Here is a 21,020-nt window from a genome sequence, read left to right on the forward strand (position 1 = left end):
ATGCTAATTCTAAATTAACACTAAAAGGGTGAATATGAACCCCAGGTTACTGTTGTATTGAAACCATGGTCATAATTTCTAGCAACAAAAGTGGAATTTAACCTGATTTCTGATTTTTCATATTTGTATTTTAATTATTTTTTATTTTTGTTTTCTTTAAACATCTGAGGTCTATCCTAGTAAGAGCTGTATGTGGTATATGTCATGGGTTGGGCATCCCTGTCATATTTGAATGTAGGTTTAAGAAAATGAAAATCAGTCTTCTTTGATTTATGTCATCAGAAATATCTCCTTTTACTTTTAAGTGAAATGTTTTTTATCCACCGAGAAGTGTTATTTAGCAACTGAATATGGATTAAGCAGAACACATAGGCTTTCTTGCACCATGTGGCCATTACTAATACTAATACAAGACAGAATAATGAAATTATGCAAACTTCATAAGAACAACAAGTTGAAATTATTTTATTAAAGCAAAAATCTCCGGAATAACAGGCTATGTGAATTTATGTAAATAATTGATAACATAAATAAATAAAAGAATTGTTGGGAAAGTAAAAGATACATAATTTTTCATTCCACATTCCTATGGAAAAAACATTTCTATTGCAAATGCAACACTTTTCACTGTAAATTTTTATGAGAAAACTCTGACTTTCCCAAATACCATACATATCTCTTGTTAAATTTCTTCAGTCCAAATTGCAAATATAACAGGATGCAGAATTTACTATAAACATATTATTGTATGCCTTTTAATTAAGTGTTCCTGAGAGATTTATGTAACAGCAGGTCAACCGGAAATATAACAAAATTTCCAAATAGTTTTTTTATTTCAGTTTTTATTTTAGTTGATAAAAAAACAATTTTTAAATATTTTGGTGAAATGTAATATACAGAGTCTATATACAGAATATATATAGTCACATTTTTGTTTTGTTTTTCAGAAGTCATATATTTAAAATAGCTTATAATATAATATTACTTCCATACAATTTATATAAATTAGAAGAAATGCTAAGAGTACAGAAAATAACAGAAAATGATTAGATTATATGAATATTTTTATATAATAAAAACTCAGGAAAACAGGCATAAGGATATGTATAGTTTAAGGAAAGAAAAGAAGTTACAGATTACATTAAAATTTTCAATGTATAACAGGTAAGTAAATTTTCTAAAAAATTAATCATTAACAAATACTATAACAAAAAAATGTAAGTATACATAAGCCCAATATAACTCCACTTTGTCAAGTGCTGTGAGCACCTTCAATCGCAAAAGCTACAGTCTTTCTCATCACCCAGTTCTTTTAAACATAGATACGTTGGATTATAATTATGCACAAGTTTTGATTGCACTGTACAGATCACATAAACTGCCACCATTTAAATATCCCCATATTCTGTGAAGCAGCAGTTAAGGAATGCAGACCAGAGCCCCACACTGGAAGCCGATGTTCTTTAAAACAGCTTATTAAAACTACATATGCAATGCTGGTCTAAGAAGGACAAAGTTTAAATAGATTAATCTATTTCCATTTTGTCTTTATGAATATCATTACCAGCACTTTGATTTCCACTGTCCCTGTGAACACTGTTTCCTTGTGTTTCATCATCACATATATTAGGCTTTGGAGTAGTCAGAATCGGCCTAACATAATTTTCAAATAACTGAAATGAAAAACAAAATAATAATATATAAAATAAGTAATGAAATACTGCTCTTCAAATTTATATAATGCAGCTAATAACTATGGCCTACAGAAAAAATTAGAACTTTTCTCGTTTGCTGTAGTGTTTAGCAGCTAGCAGAGTTTGCCACCGCACTAGTCTTACTGCTCAATAGAACGAATTAGATGTTTCCACAGGTTTGATGCCATGTCGTGTACATGAGCTGGAAGTGGAGAAGGGAAGACGCCAAAAGTGCAGGAGGGAGGTGAGATGTGAAGAAAGAAAAAAAATAAATTCCCAATCTTAGAAGTTAAATAATGGAAGAGCAAAATATAACCCAACAATCTTTACTACTATGCACTGAAATGAAAACAGCTGGGGGGGGGGGGGAAAGGTTGTATGATTTTACATTCAAAACTGAAACATTCTTATCAGAGACCCCAAATTACAGGCTTCTCCAGCCAAATTTTTTAAAGCCAAAAGTAAGCTACTTACCTGAAATTTCTTCCAAAAAACAGAAAACAAACAAAAGAATAAAATAACTGTATTGTCCCTGTCAAAGTAAAAATGAATTAATCCAAGCTTTCCATTCCAAGTGTAGCAACAGCTAAAAAATGGGAGGAGGGTTAATACTAACTTCTTGCATAGACAATTAGATTTGTAGCAGCAACTGCATCCATTCCATGGCAAAGCAATGGTGAGTTAATGAAGCTATGACATAAAGTAAGACATTTTTTTCAAGTGTCGTAAAAGGTAAGACTTTATGACACTTGATTTCATTTTACCAAAAGGGATGCAGCAGAAGAAATAAAATTAAAAATAAGATCAGAAAAATTAAAAAAACTTCAAATCCTCTACTCCACAAAAAAAAAAAAAAAAAAAAAAAAAAAGTGAACATTTTTCTTAAGGTCTGTCACTGTTAAAAAAATAAAAGAACCAAGAGTCCATTGTCATGAATTATCTTCAGTTGCTCCGAAGTCACAATGAGAATCAAGTTATATGTAGAAGAGAAGTTTAGGTCCAACGATGCCCTTGTTCAATAGGCAACCGAACGTTAAGATCACTGAGAGGTGAAGTTCATTAGAACCATTCAATGCATCATATGTCAGTAATTTGTAACTAGATTTTAATTTGACAAAAATTCAAATCCACTGAAAATTCCAATTCCGCTGAAAAGTGGAATGTACAAATTGGCTGAATTCTATCCTGGAATAATTTAGTGCTGAAATTTGATTTAAATATGCTCTGGTGTTGGAACCGAATTATAACACACATTACTAATGTAATATGTGTTATAACCATTTTGGCATGAGATTAAGTAGACTATATTATTCATATCCTGAATGTCATAACTAAAGGAATCTGTATAACTATCAAACTGGAAGTGTAGTTGTAGGAAGAAAAAAATTTGTTTTAAGCAACATGCTAATTGGCTATGGTAAAGTAAAGCAACTTTGATATGCTAGGTAAAAGACTGTTTTGGCTCTGGATGATTCATTTCTCTGCTTCTACGTGTCAATCCCCTCCAAAGGCTTAAGATTAGTCCTAAAACTCACACAGGCTTGAAAGCATCACAAACTGCATGCTGGATGTGCTATGCAGATAGCTTAACTGGTTAACTATCGGTCTCATAAAAATGAAAATGAAATAAGGATTAACAAATGACAATCCTTTATTTAGTTCCTTATTTTTTATATTTTACATTTATTTATTATACAATTCATTTAGTTTTCTTTAGTCTCTGCAATGACTATATGGCTGCAAGATCTGCTCTTTCATTGCCGGCTATCCCTGAATGTCCTGGGATCCAGCAGAATGTCACAGTTTGGTTCGACTCATTACAAGCAAGTAACATGGAATGTATTTGTTTTATTATAGGGTGAGAGAAGTTGTTACTACTAGTTATAGCAGTGACAGCACTGTGTGAGTCAGTGTATATGAAAGCAGGGGTAATTAAAAGTTCAGTAATCTGATTAAGAGCTAAATTTATAGCGTAAAGATACTACATTCTAATGGTAATGAAACAGAAATGGTGAATGAAGGGAAGACTGCCGCAGCGCCTACTTGGGTCTCAGTTTTTGATCCATCTGTATAGATTTTATAAGTCTCTGAGTTAGAAGAGTGAGTTTCATGTAATTATGCAATACTGGAGAGGGACAAGGCGTTCTTCCCTCACTGTTGAAAATAGTCGTCGTAATTTGCAGAAATATTTGTCCAAGGCGGATCAGGAGGTGTCATGTCCTGAAATATATTGCTGATTTCTATATTCCATGCTTGAGTCAGTTCTTTAAGTCTAAGTGGAGGAGGTCGGCTTTCATTTGGCTTACTGTTGTAAAATGACTCCCATTCGGTATTGTGCAGACATCTCCAACTAGGGTGGGAGGGAAGACTGCGAATTTTTGCCGCATACATCAAAAGTAATGTTTTCCTCCAAAGATGTAAAGGAGGTTAATGAGCTTTGGTATAAAGGCTCTGAACTGGGGAGGTTCTGAAAACTCTCAGTGCACTGTGCTGGATCGTATTCAATCGCTCTAAAGTAGTTTTTCTTGCAGAGTCATACACTGGAGAGCCATAGTCTAAGCGGGACTTGATGAGAGCTTGATAAAGATGGATCAGAGTATGTCAATCAGCACCCCATGACATGGATGACACACGCCGGAGAATATTCAACTTTTTAAAACAGATAGTTTGAAGATACGCCACATGTGCTTGAAAGTTCAGTTTCCTATCCAGTACCAGGCCAAGAACACGGACAGTGTGAACAAGAGGAATTGAAATATTATTGATCTTTAGCTCAGGATCGGGATGCAGTGCCCGTAATTTGCAAAAGTGAGTAGTGGTGGATTTCTGCTCAGCAAGACGGTATCCGTTACGTAAGGTCCATGATTCTCTTCTGGCAAGAGCAATTTGTAACTGTCTTTCAACAGTTTGTTTGTTTGTTTCGGGATTTATTGGGCGCATCGGCAACTATGGCCATAGTGTGCCAATCTTTCAACAGTATTCACACTTTGTGACTGGCAGGATATATTGAGGTCATCTGCATATTTATACATCTACATGTATATTTGGATGGTTTTTGGAAGTTCTCCCAATATGTTGCTGACCTGAATCGCAAATAGGATAGCACTCAGGATGGAACCCTGTGGGACATCCTCATCTTGAATGTGAGATGCTGACAGCATGTTCTGATATCGGACTTGAAAGGTACGTAACCGTAAAAAGTTCTGGATGATTTGAGGAAGGTAACCTCTCAGCCCCAACTGATGTATACCTTTAATAATACCATAACGCCAAGTGGTATCAAATGCTTTCTGAATATCTAGGTTCACCATCACTAGATGTTGCCTCATGACAAAAGCATTACATATGTTAGATTCAATTTTGAGTAGTAAATCTAGGGTAGATCTGTTTTTACGGAAGCCATATTGGTGATCAGAAAGAATATTTTGGGAATCTAGAACACAGGTGAGTCTCTTATGCACCATCCTTTCAAAGATTTCGCCCAAACAGCTTGTCAACGATATTGGTCTGTAATTCTCAACTAGAGAAGGATCTTTACCTGGTTTTGGAATAGCACAAATATAGGAATGACGCCATGAGAGAGGATATGTATTTTCTGAGAAGATCCGGTTATAAAAGAGTAATAATATGTAGAAATCAGCTTCACATAGATGCTTCAGCATACTGTAGTGAATGCTGTCTAGTCCTGCTGCACTATTTGGAGATTCACTCAAGGATTCTTTGAGTTCAGCTATAGTAAAGGGCTGGTTATACAGAAGTGAGAGTCTAGTTTAAAAATTAAATTTATGACGTTCTTCATCAGTTTTAATGCGTTGAAAGGAGGTCACATAAGAGGAAGAGGCGGAAATGTTAAAAAAAGATTCTGCTAAAGCATTTGCAATGTCAGTAGAAGAGAATAGGTCCTGCCCATTCCATTGTATTATTGGAGATTGCTGTGGTAGAAATTTCTCATTGGGAGCTTGTATATTTTTCCATATAATTCGAGTGTCAGTATTTTTGTTAATAGTTGATGCAAAGTTAATCCAGGAGTCACATTTTGCTTTCTTCCTAATTTGCCTTTCTTTTGCTCTGAGTGTTTTGTAAAAAATTAGATTGACGGTAGTTGGGCATTTGTGGAAGTGGTTTCAAGCATGGTTTTTTCCTACTTTCACTTTGGAGCAATCCACGTTCCACCACTGATTTTTGTGTATGCGCTTGCACTGGTCTGATTTTGGGATGGAAATTTCTGCTGCAGATAGGATAGGATTGTTGAACATATTGAGTGTCGAGTAGGACACAAGTTGAGTAGTTTTCCCAGTCTGCTTTATGAAAGTTCCAAGAAGTACGGCCTTTAGGACATGACACGACCTGTGTTTGAATTTAACTAATAATAGGAAAATGGTCACTGTGGAATGGATCATTCAGCACTAACCATTCCATGCTTGAAAAAAGAAATGCTGAACAGATGGATAAGTCTATGGCTGAGATAGTACCTGTAGGTAGTTGGACATGAGTTGGAGAGCCAGAATTTAGCAGAGTCAGGTTATGGTTATCCAGGAATGTTTCGATTAATTGGCCTCTCCTATCCATGGTGTCAAAGATCCCCACAATGGATGGTAGCCATTGAAATCACCGAATAAACAGACAGGAGGTGGCAGTTGTGCGATTAGATTGTCAAGTTCAGTCTGGGAGCAAGGATAATTTGGTGAGATATAAATGGATGCAAGGGTTAATGATATTCCCATTGCCATCCAAACAGTTACAACTTCTAAGGAGGTTTGTAGTTGGAGAAGTCTTGATGTGTTGAGACCTTTTACAAGAACAGCTACCTCTCCATGAGCAGGACTGTCAGAATCTTTGTCTCGCCTAAATATGGTGTAATTTTTGAATCTAAGAGAGACTTTTGGTGATAGAAATGTTTCCTGTAAGCATACACCTACTGCATTTGTTTGAATAAATAAATCACTCAAGTCATCAAAATTACTGCGTAATCCTCTACAGTTCTATTGTAGGAATTTGTTCATTTGTTGGGTTTATTTGAGGAAGATTGATCAGACTGTTTTTTCTGGGGTTTCTGTCTGCTTTGTTTTGATTTTTCATTTCTGGGAAAGGTTGGGCGTCCTATGTCCATGGTATCATTGGCATATAATTCTAGTACTGTGTCTTCATCGTCTGACTGAATCTCCATTTCCATGTTGCTGTAGTGTGGTTTCACTTTCTTCTGGTTTTCAACACTAACAGATTTTGTTGTTTCAGGCATGGTTCAGATAGCATCAGTTACTGATTGGCGTGTTGCTGATTTCATTGACTGTAGATTTCTTATTGCACGTTAGCATAGTTTTGACCCAGGTAGCAAAGGAAACGTCTGGTTTGATGGAAATATCTTTTTGAGTTGCAGCTGACCAGCTGTTTTTAGTGACCGATGCGTGTGATTGGCTAGGCATGGTTAACAGTATTTGCTTCCGGGTATGTGACTTTGTGCTCCACTTTATATTTCTGGATTTTTTCCCCCGTTTTCTAAAGGTCACTTTCTTTAGAAAATGCAGGATGGCTTCCTTTACAGTTTGGGCAAGTAGGAGTGGAAGCTGTACAGTCTCCTTGGGAATGCTCCTTAGAGCCACAAACAGGACACACAGTATCACCTTGGCATGCCGTCTGAGAATGGCCATACTTCTGGCACTTAAAGCAGCGAATGGGATTTGGGATATATGGCCGAATCTTGCAATTTAAATAACCAGCTTTAACAGAAGATGGAAGAGTCTGAGTACTAAATGTCAAAATGATAGACCTGGTTGGTAGTAGGTTGCCATCTTTTTTGGTCATTATTCTCTGTGCACGAGTCACTTTTTGTATTATCTGTTCTTCAGAGACGGATAGTAAGTCCCATTCGCTGATAATGCCTTTTGAGGTGTTCAGAGTGTTATGGGGCATAACCGACACTGGAATACTGTTAAATGATGTTATTTTAACAGCTTCTCTGAATGAGTTCTTCTAGCCTTAGAAGTTTCAATTAGAAGGTCTCCAGACGTTTAATCATTTTAGAGATCCACAAATCGATTCTAAACATTTTTGAATTAGAAAAGGCGATAGTTTGCCAACAGGTTGCGTGGATAATGAGTGCATTATAAGAAATGCTGGCAAGTCTATTCTGATTTTCTGTCCGTAGTCACTTTGGACGATTGGAGTCATGGTCGTTGTCAGGAATTTATGATCTTGAACTTGAGGGCTCTAAAGATGGATAATTACTTATATCCATGACGGCTCCTTTTGGCCCTGGGGGTTTGTTTTTACCACCCAGGTTACCGGCCCCACCGTGGGGAGGCAGGAGCAGTGCCTGGTGTGACCAAGCATAAAGTAGTAGGGGGTTAGTAATAGAACTATCAGAAAAAGAAAGGTGGCTTTCCCTTCTTGCCATGTACAAATACTTATGTTACAAGAGCTGTTATTAAATAAATATATTGCTTAATGAGGGGAACGTAAAAGAACTATAGATCACTTTTAAGAAATCGCACTTATAGCACAGAGAATTCTCTTAGTCATGAACAGGTTAGCTAGGACCTTCCTAACTAACACAATGCCTCTGTGGCAGCAACTGAACACACCCTGGTGATGCTAAGAAGAGCAAATTTCTGGCCAGAAAGAAGGGACTTTCTCACAGTACTGTGTAGGTTGCCCTCCCCAAGCACCAGGGGAGGTGAGCCAGAAAATCCATTGATTCCTCCAGGCAAACACCAAGGTAAAAGGTTTGCCTGATCGCCCTGAGTGAGAGGTCACCAGAATGACAAATTGGTGGCCATCCAGCTAAGCCGAGCCCTCAGCAGTAGAGCCACAGAGTTCCAACTTATGCAGATTGGATCAAGATGACCCAAGATGACTGTCAATTGACTCAAACAGGCAACCGCCCATTCCTCTAGTACCCTGTGGGAGTTCCCCCACCACAAGGAAAACCAGATCATCTGCATAAGCTATGATGTGAACATCTTTCACATCATGAGCATTCAAGTACTCATTGAGTACAATGTTCCAAAACAGAGGTCAAAGGACAGGTTCCTGGGTGCAGCTGCACTCCAAGGCTGCTCAGAATAGGCAGTCCTGATGAAAACCTGTCTATCGTGCAGACAATCTTTAACCAGCTGGTAAAGATTTCTGGGGCACGAAACACTCAAAGCCTGCGCAGAACACTCTCCCACCACAGAGCAAACGCCTCCGAAAGTCCACGAACAAGTCCAGGACATATCTAATGGGATGTTCATTAACAGTAGTCATGAGTTCATTCATGCATCCTCAGATGAGGAGCCCTTTATGAACCCAAATTGTCTAGGAGATAACAAGTCCCGAGTCCCATAATGAAGCATCAGGCGTCCAAGAACATGACTCTCCAAGACCTTACCCAATATAGGAAAGAGGGCTAAAGGTCAATATGAACAAGGCTCATTCATGGGGCTCTCTGGACTCTTGAGGATCAACCTCAGCACAGCTGTGGTTGATCCTCAAGTGTCTCAAGTATTTTGAACAAAAGTCTGCCAAGAACTCCTCTTGGATTCTGTAATAGTCCTAGAGTAAGTTGCCACTACTGATTAAACCACCATGGACCTTCTAGTTGACCACACGCCTCAAAATTGACTCAGTTAAGTCATAACATCAATAAAGGACTCTCTTGACAGAGAAGAGAAGGTAGGCAGTTGCTTTGAACACAACATCCCTGAGGAAGAAAGGAATGCCAAATCGCATCCTTTTTCATCAGAGCTCTCTTTCTCCTCAGAACATTGATCTAGCATTTGCATCCATGCCCACCAATAGGTTGGCAGGATCTAGCGTGTGCATCACCTGCTCCAAGTATTCTATATACCTGGTAGTATAGTCTGATGGTGGGCAATTAAGAGATAAAAAGTATATTGGACCCAGAGACCCAATAGCCTCAGCTCACACACCATACGAAAAGCATAGTGAAGAGATCACAGCAACAACCAAATCTAGATCTTTGATAACAATAGCTGCATATGGAGTCCCCGGACCCTGAAAAATCCTATATCTCCTAGGATATCCAGTAACATGATTCCTTAATGTATATGGCTCCTGCAACAACAATAGGTCTATTGTTCTCTCTACCATTACCTTCATCAATTGTGAGGCTACGTTCAAAGCTCTCTGGGCATTAATCTGCATAATAGAATAAATTTGTTTACCAGCCATAATGTGTCCTTTGTCTAAGAATATCTACTGCTCAGGCACATTTGGGATAAAGCTTAACTACAGCAGAGTGCGCAGAATGCATTTTTCTGCTCAGCAATTAACACAAGTTGGGGAGTCGTCTTTCTTTGTACACGGCTCTATAAGAATGGCCACATTCACCACATAAAAGCCATCGCTCTTGCAATAACACTTGACTGGCATCAAGAGGTCTCTCATTCTGTACGAGCTGCACTCCACATAGATTCAAGATCTTGCTATCAAAATCTTCCACATATTGGCAAAGCTCTCTATTACAAAATTAAAACTTGTTTTTTTTTCCTGTTCACAATGGTAACAGAAGAAAGAAACTGATCTTCCTGTACCCCACCGTCCACCAAGTTCCTTTGCCAGAGCTCCTTCAAGAAGTAATTCTTTGTAACATCCTTGTTGATGTCAAAAACCACCATTCTTGGTCATCGCTTTAAGGTCTTCTCAGCTTCTAGCCCAAGCTCAGAAATCTTAGGACAGTTCATAATCTTATTCACATCCTGCCCAGTAGCAGCCTCCAAGGCCACACGCTTATCACATACAGAAATACATCGCATAGCACGGTTAATTCGTACCAAAAAAATACCACGCTAGGCGAAACCACGCTGATCGAGGTATTACTAGTATGTATTTTAATGTAAGGCTTTACAACAATTTGATTATATGGTTCGAGTTGCAAAAATATATAGGTGTTTGTTTACCATAAATTGATGCACACCAAGTTCTTGCAAAAAAAGAAATTAAAATGATAAAAATGAAAAATACAAGTACAGTACAAATGATTTTTATTGCAGTATGTACATACCAAAAGAATATAAGTGAAGTATGTACTGTATTTTTATTTTTAAAAATAACTGATCAGCTTAGTTTGCACAGTTTTTTTCTTCTTTTTATCTGCATAACATCGAATGTCATTTTGCAATGCCTGCCTTACTTTCATAACTTGTTCGATGTTTGGATCTTTTTTTTTTTTTTTTATGTGAACCCCAAACACGAGAGGTATTAGAACCTATAGTACTTAGTATCGTGCTTGAGTTGGAGGTTGAGAAGACGAAAGAAGATATTTGTTGACATTGGACTTGAACTTCTGTAGATTGTAATTTTCAGGAAATACATATGAAGGAAGGTTGTTCCAGAAAACGGTAGTTGAATGAATAAATGAGGAAGATGAAAAGTTGGTTCTGTGGGTTTGAAGTTGGACAGTAATTGGATGTTGGCTGGTGGCGGCACGTGTTTGGACTGTTTTGAAAGAGAGAGCGGGAATTATAGAAGCCAATTCAGAAGAACAGTGCCCATGGAAGTATCTGTAGAAGAGGCATGCAGCAGAAACAGTACGTCTATGAGAAAGCGAGTGGAGAGACTCTGTTAGAGAGGAGTCATTAATTAACCTAACTGCCCTCCTCTGAATGGAATCAAGAAGCCTGAGAGAGGTTTTGGGGGCACCACCCCAGATGTGGGAACAATATTCCATTGCGATTTATACAGAGTGAGCAGCTGTTTGGAAGAAAAGTAACCCCGAGAGCGAAAGAGAAAACCAAGTTTTTTAGATGCCGAGGAAGCAATATTTGTAATGTGCTTGTGCCAAGAGAGATTAGAAGTCAGGGTAATCCCCAAAAGAGATATATCATTTTGCCTGGAAATCGGAGTGTCACTAAAGATAAGCATAGGAGCAGAAGAATCCTTTTTGCGAGATATAAGACAAGACTGAGTTTTAGAAGGGTTGAAATCAACTAAGTTATCTTTGCCCCACTGGAGAATTACCTGAATATCGGCATTTAAGGAATTGGTAGCAGATTTTCGAGAAGTTGAAGCTGATTGAGCAGGACAAGGTTTCTCAAAATGGAAAGGGGAATGCAATGTGCTATCATTGGGAAAACTATGGATAGGATTTCCAGTCAATAGAAGAAGGTCATTAATATACAAGAGGAAAAGAGTGGGGGAAAGAACTGAACCTTGGGGGACACCGGCATTAGTGGAGAAGTTAGAAGACAGAGAGCCATCTACCATCACCCTCAGTGAGCGATCAGAGAGAAAACTGGATAACCAATTACTAAAAACAGTTGGCAAACCATAAGATGGAAGCTTGTTTAGAAGACCTTTATGCCAAACACGATCAAAAGCCTTTGAGATGTCAAGAGCAACTACTTGTGTTTCACCGAACCTTTCCATTGAATTAGTCCATAAATGGGTAACATAAGCCAGAATATCACCAGTGGATCGACACTGACGGAATCCATATTGGCGATCGTTGATCAGACGGAAGGTTTCTAGGTAGTTTAAGAGTTGGTGGTTAATTGATTTCTCCATTACTTTAGAAAGGGTAGAATTAATTGCAATGGGACGATAATTGGATGGGAGGGATTTGTCACCCTTTTTAGGAACTGGCTGGATATGAGCAAATTTCCAAGCAGAAGAAAAAACACCTTTGGAATAAGAAAGTGAAAAAAGGCGGCAAAGAATAGGAGTAAGTTCAGGAGCACAGGTTTTGAGAACAAGTGGAGAAATACCATCAGGACCTGGAGCTTTCTTAGCATCAAGATTCATCAAAATCCTTCTGATATCCTTTTGACGGAAGACCACAGGAGGCATTGAATGGAGCGTGTTGGGAATGGTGGGAGGTGTTTAACCAAGTTCATTAATACATGAGCTGGAAGAAAAATGGGATGCTAGCAGGTCAGCTTTATTCTTGGCTGAAGTGACAACAGAACCATCTGGTTTGGACAGAGGTGGGAGCAGAGATGGGCAAAAGTTGCGGCCAATAGCTTTGGCAAGAGACCAGAATGCTCGGCTACCATTAGGGCAAGAAGCAAGTTTTCTACTCTTAGCCTGTTTGAACTCTAGTTTGACTGATTAATAACTGCTTTACAATTGTTGCGAGCTTTGGTGTAGGCAGAAAATGAAACTGAAGAATTAGAAACAAGCCAATTTCGATATGCAACATTCTTCTCTTGAACAGCCTTAGCACATTTATTGGAAAACCAAGGTTTAGATAAAGGATGAGATTTTAAAGTGGAGTGTGGGATGAAGGATGCCATTCCTGCAAGAGTAATTTCACTGACACGATCTGAACAAACGTTGACATCAGAAGTTTTGAAACAGTAATCCAACCAAGGAAAAGAAGAAAAGAAGTCTCGCAAGTCATCCCATTTTGCATTCTTGTAATGCCAAACAACACGAGGTTGGGAATAGCCATGAGATAAAGGTTCCATTGGAGAAGTGACAATCACCAAGTTGTGATCTTAAGTGCCTAAAGGACCTCTCACTTCAACTGTGTACTTAGAAGGGTTGTTTGTGAGAAAAAGATCAAGCATATTGGCTGTATGATTAGGATTGTCCAGTATTCTTGTAGGTAAATGAACAATCTGTGCTAGGTCATTAGTAATTGCAAAAGACTCAGCACCTCGACCTGCTGGGTCGGTGTGACTAGAAAACGGAAGCCAGCTGGAGTTGTGAAAATTAAAATCACCAAGGAAAATTACCTCACTCTTAGGAAAGTTGGACTGGAGAAAGTCATGTTGCAAAGAGAGGAAGTCAAAGAGCTCCAAGTGATTAGTGGAGTTGGGAGAATGGTAGAGACAACAGATGAATTTGACACAATGAGGTAGAGAGATTTTAGGCCAGAGAAGATCAAAGAGAGGAGATTCCAAATTGCCAAGTCTCTGACAGGGAATATCAGAATGGACATATGCACAAGTACCCCCTTGAGGCGAAAGGAATCATACAGTGAATAATTTGGGCAACTGAGATGAGCAGTAGTTGAATCAACCGATAACTGAGATTCTGTCAGAAAAAGTACATGGGGTTTGGCAGACTGCAAGTGGAAATGGACATCATTCAGATTAGAATTGAGACCACGTATATTTGTGAAATGAATTAGGAAGTGCTTGGGAGGTTTAGATCTTTTCGCAGATAAGCTTGCTCTATTATTTTGACAATTCATGGTGTATTCAATAGTAAGGAAAAATTGGTGGGACATGCTGTATGAAGTAATGAAATTTTTGGATATGGCGTACACGTGGTAAGAATATACCCAGATCCTTGACATGACGTGGCCTCGACAATGCTCCCCGCATACACATTACTCGGACTCCCTCCAGTCACTATCTGGCAGAATAGAGGTAGCAAGATTATACACTAGCTGATCCGGAAGCCTCCTAGAGAGTTACCAATAGGGTCGGTCCGGTGTACTAACTAGCAGCCGGCCTGCGAACACCGTTTTAGAGCTGTACCCTCGAAATGTAAGGAATATTGGATCTCGCCACGACGTTCATCATAACCTCAAAAGTCATCAATCATACTGCATGATGGAAGAGATAGGGAAGGGTTGACTGGAACTTAGCTCTAGAGACTAAACATGGGTTCCACCACTTCAAGCCTCCAATAAGCAAAGTGGTGGTATTTCACCGGTTGATGAGAGTCATCTACCACCTAGTACTGCCTGGTAACATAGAGGGGCGGCGTTCTTCCATGTGGTGTGGGTGCCACACCTCGACCCCTGCTTACGTTGGTTCATACCTGGGTGGTCACCCACCATGTACTTGTGCATGGAGGTTATACCCAGGATTACTAACAGTCCCACCATCGTGAAGGTGCAAGCAGAGGATTTGGCTGTCACAGACCATCCGGACTTCGCCGAAATTGGGTCCACTTGACTTGAGTGTCACCCAAATATCAGTTCCATCAGCATTTTAGACTCCCAGGTAGCAAGTGCAGCTTGTCTGGCCTATCTGAGAGAATGTCTGTGACAACCTCAAGGATCTAGAAGAACTCTCAGCATCATTACATTTCTTCTTTCCACTCATTTGTGTATAAAGGTGTAACATTTAAAAAAAAATAATCTTTAATAAAAATACACAGTGAAAAACCTCACCGGTCGGAATCTAGACTGTTTACTAATGTATGAATGCTAGCAGAGTCCGTATTTAATGGGAGTTTCAACAACAGTCAGTGTGGCCTTGAATCCATAATGCATTGGCCTACATGCTGGCATTATAATACACACATGCATATCATATGTATTCGTGCGTAACATGGTTAATTTTTTTTTCAATTTGTAAAATGCGCTATAGCGAAACCTGCGCTGTTTGAAACCGTGCTATGCGAGGTATTCCTGTAGTTCTAACAGAAATCACTTTTGCATCAGGTAACACAGGACATATGGTCTTGAGAAGTTCCATCTTCATCGCCTCACTATTCTGATACTTGTCCGTATTAGCCCAAATGAAAAGTCTTAGATTTAGGCCTGTCCTCGGAAACCAATGTGAGAATAAATTCAGGTGGAAACAGCCTTCATCAAAACCATCTCCTAAAGTCTAATCTTAAGGACTTTATTCTCTTTATGAGTCTTTAGAACAAAATCTTCCAGATCATCCCACAAAGTCATGACCTCACTTATTAGTGTCCAAGTAGTAGTAGTAGTACTATCCAATTCATCACTCATGAGAAGAAACCTAAGTTTCCCTCAAGCCTCTCTCAGCTTGCTGAATCCCTCAGCACCATCTGCTATGCTGTCTCTCACCAGAGTAGTGTCAGTCTCTACCTGGGATGCCCCAGGTTCTGGAAAAATGTCCTGTGAAGATTCTGGTCTACCAGAAATCTCCTGCTCACTAAAAAAAGGCAGCCCATGCCCTAATTTGCTTTCTTGGTGGAGGCTGCAATCCAGCAGTCTCAACTGAAGACTCAATTTCCTGGCTGGACATAGCTTATCTACAGCAGATAAGCTATGGGAGCGAGCACAAGTTTAACTTTAGGTGGCCTCGGAGTTTTCTTGCGCTGTTCCCCAGGCAACCTTCTTCCTGATTTCTTAACGAGACTCTCCTTCTGGTGCAACTGCACCAGAAACCACCATTTCAACCACACCTTGTCTCACTGTCTTGTATGTCGGATCCCTCTGCATCACACAAAGATTCAGTCACAGATTGTATTTCCTCTTCAGAGAATCAGAGGAAGGAACTCTCCTCAACCCCAATGTCATTCTTAAATTTAGTTATAAAAGATAAAATAAAGTACAAACTAAATAATAAAAAATACAATATAAACTGTAAAACTTAATTGTTAGTAAAGTAGGTGATATGATAGCTAACTTAAACTCAACAAAAAAACTAGCCAAAAGAAAATGGAGGCAGGACTTCCTCGATGGGTTTTGTCCTGTGGGGAAAATGTGAAAAGAATAAAGGTTGAAAGCAATGATCACAAAGCACTAACGTTCACACTAAAACCAACCATTAGACAAATCACAACGGCACCTAGGCGGCATGGTCTTGCATATGCTAAGCCTTCATTTTTTTAAAAAAAATTGAGTAAAGTGGCCCTGAGCCAAAAAACCGCAAATCCGCTGCATATGCTAAGCATAGTGGCATAGTATTTAGGGTCAGGTGCCACCGATGGCTTCCCACATCTGCACTCTGTGATGGAATGCTGAACAACTGCAAAAGTCAGGAAAAGTGCAGTGTCTAGTTTATGAAGTATTGTGTTTTGTTCTGTTGCTGTCTCTGGCTGCTTGGCCACAGGGCCCCTATGTTGTCCGCCACCATCACTGGGAGGTGAGCCAGGCTGCCCATCATACTCTGGCTGGTCTCCACCAGGGTTGCCTGAGTTTTCTGGACAGTGACCAAGTAAAAAAAAAAAAAAAAAAAGAAAGTGGGGAAGATAGTACAGGTGGTGGAGTCAAAGTAGGAAAAAGGAGGACGATGAGGAAAGAAGAGGTGGGAAGGGAGAAGTAGGAATCACCCATGGTCTGGGAACTCACCAAAGCTACATCTGTGCCATACATCCGTGCCATATGCATCCATCCTACATCTGTGCCATATGCAAAGCAGTTGGGAAAATTTTTTGGCTACCAAACAATACTGGATGAGAAAGTCCTTATATTTCATAATTTTTCTTTAGGCATATAATATTAGTCATGTCTTGTTTGAGTGACCAACAGGTCCTCAAACAAGCTATCATAGTAGTGCATCTAATCTTTTACATAAATTGTAGATCAACTATTTAGTAATTCTATTTGTTTAGAAGTAATGCAAGTTATGGATACACAATGTGTTCTGTCAGTTGCCAAACATTGGCATGGATGAAAAAGTTCTCTCTTTTTTTTTCCCCCATAAAGTGGATGTTTTTTTTTTTTTTTGATTCTAGCTAATTCCAAACTTCTATAAAATAGCAAAATGCTGTCTTAAGACAAATCACACAATTAATTTTTTTTTTTAAAACAATATATCAAAGTATAAAAACATTAACAATATATTTAATATAAAAAATTGAGGGTAGGAGAAGTTCAGTTTTATAAAGTTGGAAAATATCTTAAGAATAGAATTAAAAATTATAGAAATTAATTTCTCAAACTGAAAACAAGGAACTGTATTTGTACAAATTAATATGTATTGTCTGTATATATGGAGGTGAAGGATGACGAGTAATACTGATACCTATGCAAAATTAAGTTATACTGGCATTTGTATTAGCTGTCTGTGGATCCTTGGAACAAGGTGTAATCTAATAGCAAAGCAGACATTAAATAATGGAAGAACAAAATTCCACTGTTCAATATAATGTGTTTAATGTATGCTGAAAAGACAGTGCACATTATCCAAGTCCAAACATCATGACCACCTACCTAATAGTGGATATGTCGATATATCCTTCTCTTGCCACCAGTACTGCCGCCACATTCCAGAATATGGACTCTGAAAGGCCTCTAAATGTTGCAGTGGATATTTTGTATCATGTTACCAGGATTGTTCTGTAGATCTGCAATAAGCTGTGGTGGATCCAAATACCAGAACTCCTGATCCGTGTAATCTCAGATATGTTCTATGGGATTTATATACAGCAAACTTGATGGCCAAGGTAGCACCTTAAAGTCACTTTCATGTTTGGTGGGCCACTCTCAAACAATACTGGCAAAGTGGCAGGGCACATTATCTTGGTAGAATATACCTGTGCCTTTAGGACAAGACAGTAACCACGAAGGGGTGCACCTGATCAGCCACAATGGATAAGTAGTTTTTAGCATTCAGACACTGAGTATGAGGGCTCCTAGAGATTCCCAGGAAAACATCCCTCATACCAAAACACTGCTGCCAATTTCTGTTGTACCAGGACATTGGGGTGATTTCTCTCTGCAGTTTTTTGCCATACTTTCCATCTACCTTCCACATGGCACAGCAAGAAACATGATTCATTGGGAAAGGCAACTACTTTTTTCCAGTAGTCATTGGCTCAATGATGCCATTCAGATGCAAACTTTAAGTGCCATTGACGATTGGTGGCCATAAGCATGGGTTCCCATGACTGGGCACCTACTCTGAGGCCCATATGAAGGAGGGTTTGTTGGACTGTGGGTTTGGAAACACCACTGATCATTCCCTGGTTAAAGTTCATTTCATTATTTTCTGTCTATCGGCTTGCACATGGTGGGGGTGGCATGTGTTCACCATTATCATCAATGAGGCATGGATGCCTGCTATTGGCCTGGTGACTACTCTGTCCACTATCTGTCCACCCTTGGAACACCTTAACTATAGCACTCCATGGACAGCCCACAAAAAGATGCAATTTCTCTAATACTGCCACCCTTAAACCAGTGCCTGACAATAATTCCTTTTTTCGAAGTAAATCAGTCAGTCAGATCATGTTCTTTATCCATGTAGATCAAGTATTTCACATGGACCACACATGCCAAGAACCTGCAGTATCAAATTTACTGGTTCTAATTGTGATGTGTGACACCTGGTGGGAAGAAACAGCCAATTTGCTAAAACACGAGGATGGTCATAATGTTTTGACTGGACAGTGAATATTCATGAATAAAAGCAAGTTGCCACTTGAAATATAAAACTTTTATACCTCCTTTTCCTTCCTAATTTGAGATACTAATATAGGGGGATTTTGATAGGGAGCAGTGCGAGCCAAAGCACTCATCTGATAATTTAGCCACTCTTGTTTCTCATCTATGGCTTTCTGTACCTATAATAAATTTATTATTCAATATTTTATAAACATATATTTATAAATGAATGTATTTACATTATGTAAATGTGTACATAACTGTACCATTTTCTATGTTTCTTTAAAAAAAAAAAAGAAAAAAAAAAGTGATTTGAATCACTTATCACAACTCTTGTGATAAGGGAAGGTAATAAGGAAAACTTTTGATAAGGAAAACCATAAGGGAATGGTTTGTTTATATCTGCCAAGGTTAATTTATATGATTACAACTCCTATGTTTTTTTTTAATGCTGAAAATACTTTCATATTAAAAGTTTTACTGCTATAATAAATTTAAATCACTGGAATGATAATAATTATTATTTTATTTTTCACTGAATGGCCATTATATTTTTAATTTATTTTACATACTTGACAGCTAGCAGATGGGGCCAAGATACAATATTTAGTCTTAATGAATTGAAGTTGCTGTCAAAACTGTATTTATAAATTACAAGTTATTCTGGTGTAATCTGAAAAATAAGTGAACATTTTTTAATTTTATTTCAAATTTAGTTTTATTTTATAAAATTTGTATATAGATAATTTTTATGGATAGTTTTGCACATTTTCTTGGTTCATCCAAAACTTCCTTGTCCTTGGGAATATTTGGCACATTGGCTACTCAAGATATAGCTCACCAAATTCTAATGGCACTCTAGTTGAGATGATTTTATCATGTATTATTATTATTATTATTAGCCATATGGTGCAAGGAAGCCTGAGGCTTATGCTGCACCAGCCAAAAAAAATTTCTGAGTTACCCTGAGAGAGAGAGAGAGAGAGAGAGAGAGAGAGAGAGAGAGAGAGAGAAAAGTAGAAGAATGATGATATGTCTACAAATGAGGTGTTCACAGGCTGATTTTCATACTATGCAGACCGAAAAACTAGGAATAACTCATAGGGGTGAAAAACCATAATCCCTGAGACTGGCTGACTGCAGGCTAATAGAAGAGACTTAAAAAAAAGAATTCCTCTAATCTCCAACAGATTCAGCCACAGACATTTCCAATTGAGTGATAATTTGATCACTACATGGCTATGGAGGACCACATTTGTCCAAACAACATGTGTTCATAGGATAATCTGCACATTACATGGGTTGATAAACTTGGAATAACTTGCAGAGGAGAAATCTTTATTTTCTATCCCTAACAGTGGCTAATTACAGTCCTGATTGAAGAAGCCATTAAGAGTTGCTCCAGAATTTGCAGTGTCACCACTATAATGTTACAAAAAATTTTAATAGTTAATTTCATATAAAGTGGTACAGAGTATGATAAAATATTGTTTACACAAACTCACAATACACTATATTGCCAAAAATAATCAGACACCTGCAAGTTTCAAAGAACCTTTTATTGATACAGGCCTTAATTACACCATATCATTGTTGGCAGACTTTAACTAATTTTTGAGGCAGTATTTTGGTCCATTTCTACTTCAACACAGTGGTCAATTGGTACTGACTGCAGGCATGTTTGCCTGGCAAAGAGTCAACATTCCAGTCCATCCCAGATTTGTTTAGTAGGGGAGGAGGGGTAAGGTTGGAGCTCTGGGTAGACAAATAAAGCTTTTGCACATTGGTGTCTCTAAACTTGGTTTAGAGACACCAATAAAAAAAAAAAAAAAAAATCACACCATTCCCTCTAAATGCCTGTCCAGTTCCTCCTTAAATTTATTTAACCTATCAACTTCCACAACAACAGATGAAAGTTTGTTCCAACAATTAGCCACCCACTAGCTAAAGGCAAATTTCCGCACATCTATTCTACATCTGTCTTTTCTTAATTTGAATATATGACCCCTTAGGTTTGTAATCTGAACAAGTGAATTCAGCGTGCTGAACCCATTCAAGGCCTTATATACCTCAATCAGATCACTGTGCAGGTGCCTAGTCTCCAGCCACTGCAATTTGCAGAACTTATGCCTCTCTCTTGGTAAGAGGATCCCTTCATTCCCCTCACCAATCTTGTTGCCCTTCTCTGTACACGATCAAGTAAATCTACATCCTTCCTAAAATGAGGCCTCCAGACCTGTACGCAGTACTCAAGGCGTGGCCTGACCATTGCCTTATACAGAGGGACAATCACCTCCTTTTCCCTGCTAGCAAATTTCCTATATATCATTGACAAAACCCCA

The 21,020-nt window shown here is 38.5% G+C and overlaps 1 protein-coding gene across 4 annotated transcripts in view; it reads right to left on the reverse strand.

Moving 5' to 3' along the window:
- Window positions 1-1,227: 1,227 nt before the first annotated feature.
- Window positions 1,228-21,020, reverse strand: part of LOC150078048 (heat shock 70 kDa protein 4L-like) — a 215,676-nt gene continuing 195,883 nt past the window's right edge. For all 4 annotated transcript variants that reach the window (XM_090385252.1, XM_090385251.1, XM_090385254.1 and 1 more), the window contains exons 16-17: window positions 18,738-18,857; window positions 1,228-1,673 (exon numbers count right to left, since the gene is read on the reverse strand). In XM_090385252.1, the coding sequence (XP_090241378.1) occupies window positions 1,527-1,673; window positions 18,738-18,857 (267 nt within the window). In that variant the 3' untranslated portion in view covers window positions 1,228-1,526. The remainder of the gene's footprint in view (window positions 1,674-18,737; window positions 18,858-21,020) is intronic.

This window comes from Mastigoproctus giganteus, chromosome 11 (genome assembly GCF_048544385.1).
Source record: "Mastigoproctus giganteus isolate SK-2022 chromosome 11, ASM4854438v1, whole genome shotgun sequence".
Taxonomy (NCBI): Eukaryota; Metazoa; Arthropoda; class Arachnida; order Uropygi; family Thelyphonidae; genus Mastigoproctus; species Mastigoproctus giganteus.